Source organism: Etheostoma cragini, chromosome 15 (assembly GCF_013103735.1).
Source record: "Etheostoma cragini isolate CJK2018 chromosome 15, CSU_Ecrag_1.0, whole genome shotgun sequence".
In the NCBI taxonomy this organism is placed as follows: domain Eukaryota; kingdom Metazoa; phylum Chordata; class Actinopteri; order Perciformes; family Percidae; genus Etheostoma; species Etheostoma cragini.
Genome location: NC_048421.1, coordinates 17751449 through 17753185, shown reverse-complemented (window position 1 = coordinate 17753185; position 1737 = coordinate 17751449). Strand labels below are relative to the sequence as shown.

General features: G+C 39.4%; 1 protein-coding gene across 2 annotated transcripts in view; it reads left to right on the top strand.

The window, feature by feature from the left end:
• LOC117958767 (germ cell-specific gene 1-like protein) overlaps positions 1-1737 on the top strand; it is a 10424-nt gene that overhangs the window by 7912 nt on the left and 775 nt on the right. For both annotated transcript variants that reach the window (XM_034895392.1, XM_034895393.1), the window contains one exon: positions 1490-1601. In XM_034895392.1, the coding sequence (XP_034751283.1) occupies positions 1490-1601 (112 nt within the window). The remainder of the gene's footprint in view (positions 1-1489; positions 1602-1737) is intronic.

Here is a 1737-nt window from a genome sequence, read left to right as displayed (position 1 = left end):
CCCCCCTGTGGTTATGAGTTAATCCCAAGAAAAGAAGCTGCGGAGAGGCAGACTGCTGGATGAGAGGGCCAGGATCTGACAGAGAGGCCATTTCACCTCAAACAGAGTCTGTTTTTGACTATAACACATCCCAGTTCAGTTGCAATACAGTTTTACTGTCAGTAAATATTTGTTTCCCCTAAAGATCTATCTGAACATAGTGGAGCGTTTTGCAGCTAAGAAGACCCTCAGTAGTTGGTGGAGACCAAAAACAGAACTAAAAGAGACAGAATATGGGGCTTACATTCTTTAGTTGGACACAAATACTCCAAATGAATGATCATGTTGCTCTGCAACAGCTGGATGTGTAAAAAAGTGTTTGCTAATGAGTTCAACATATCAATTTAAAACTTCAATGTTGTGTTCACAACTTGTTTTTGAGAGTAGAAGGCGGCGGGCATGTCATCATATTAGAGGAGGTGGCAGGAGTGCTGACACGGAAACTAAGCAAATCTTCAGCAGCTAAAAATTTTTTAGACACCTACAAAAATCAGTATCAGTTTTGTGTATGATATATTTTAAATATTTCAGCCGCTTTGCCTTGCCGCCGGACAGTCCTTTACAACGACGAACTGAAGACATTATATCGCTCCATTCAAAGCCACCAGACACCTAAAAACTCTCAAAACATGGGAGTTGCTGTTAGTTAGTTAGTTAGTTAGTGTTACAGCGTGTACCCCATGTAGGCTGAGTGCTTTGCAGCAGCCCGGGGTTCGAGTCCGACCTGCAGCTCTTTGCTGCGTGTCAACCCCCCCCCACCTTTCCTGTCTATCTACTGTCACTATCTAATAAAGAGAAAAAGGCCTCAAAAAATAATTGTTAGAATGGGACTTTAGGCAGCTTTTCATTTTGTTGCCCACGTTGCATGGTTTGGTTAATCCCCCAGTTTGAGTTTTGGTAATGTCTGTGTTTTTCATTTGATTTTATGGGTAGATGTGTTGCATGTTTTAACAGTTATTATTTGTATGAGTTTGTGGATTTGCTGTGTTTTTGACAAGCAGCTGTGATTGTCAGGACCATACCCCCCCACAGCTCATGATTGGCCACATGATCTAATGATGTGTTGTTTAAGGGTTTATGCAAAACAGGTGTGAAGGTGGAAAAAAAGGACAAGAAAAGACAATTCTGTGTGTGACTGGCCAGAGGGAGTTGGGTTTTTTTATGACTTTTTAGTAGTTTTTTTGTATTACTGTGCAGAAAGGACCAGTTTGATTTTTACATAAATAACTTTGAAGAAACCATCCTGTGTGAAGTTTTTTTTAACAGTGGAAATGTCTTGTTTTGCTTCACACCACAATGCAACATAATCTTAAAAAAAATCTTAAAAAAAAAAAAAAAAGAGAGAGGATCCGATGCAAAACACATGTTACTAAAATAGTAAGTACTTTGTGTTGGGTTGTCAGATGTACATATTACTGCTCAATATGCACCGATTTGCTTTTGTTCCCAGGCCTTTGTGGGATGGTGGCCCACATGATGTTCACCACCATATTTCAGCTGGCTGTCGCTATAGGACCAGAAGACTGGAGGCCCAAGACCTGGGACTACAGCTGGTCTTATGTGTGAGTACTTCTTATGTCTACTGAAAAATGTACAATCATTTAAAGTTTTAAGGATACATGAGGTTTGTTTTGACTGGCCATTACCAAAAAGAAAAAAAGAATGTTTTGTTTCTTTTTGATAGAAATATATATTATA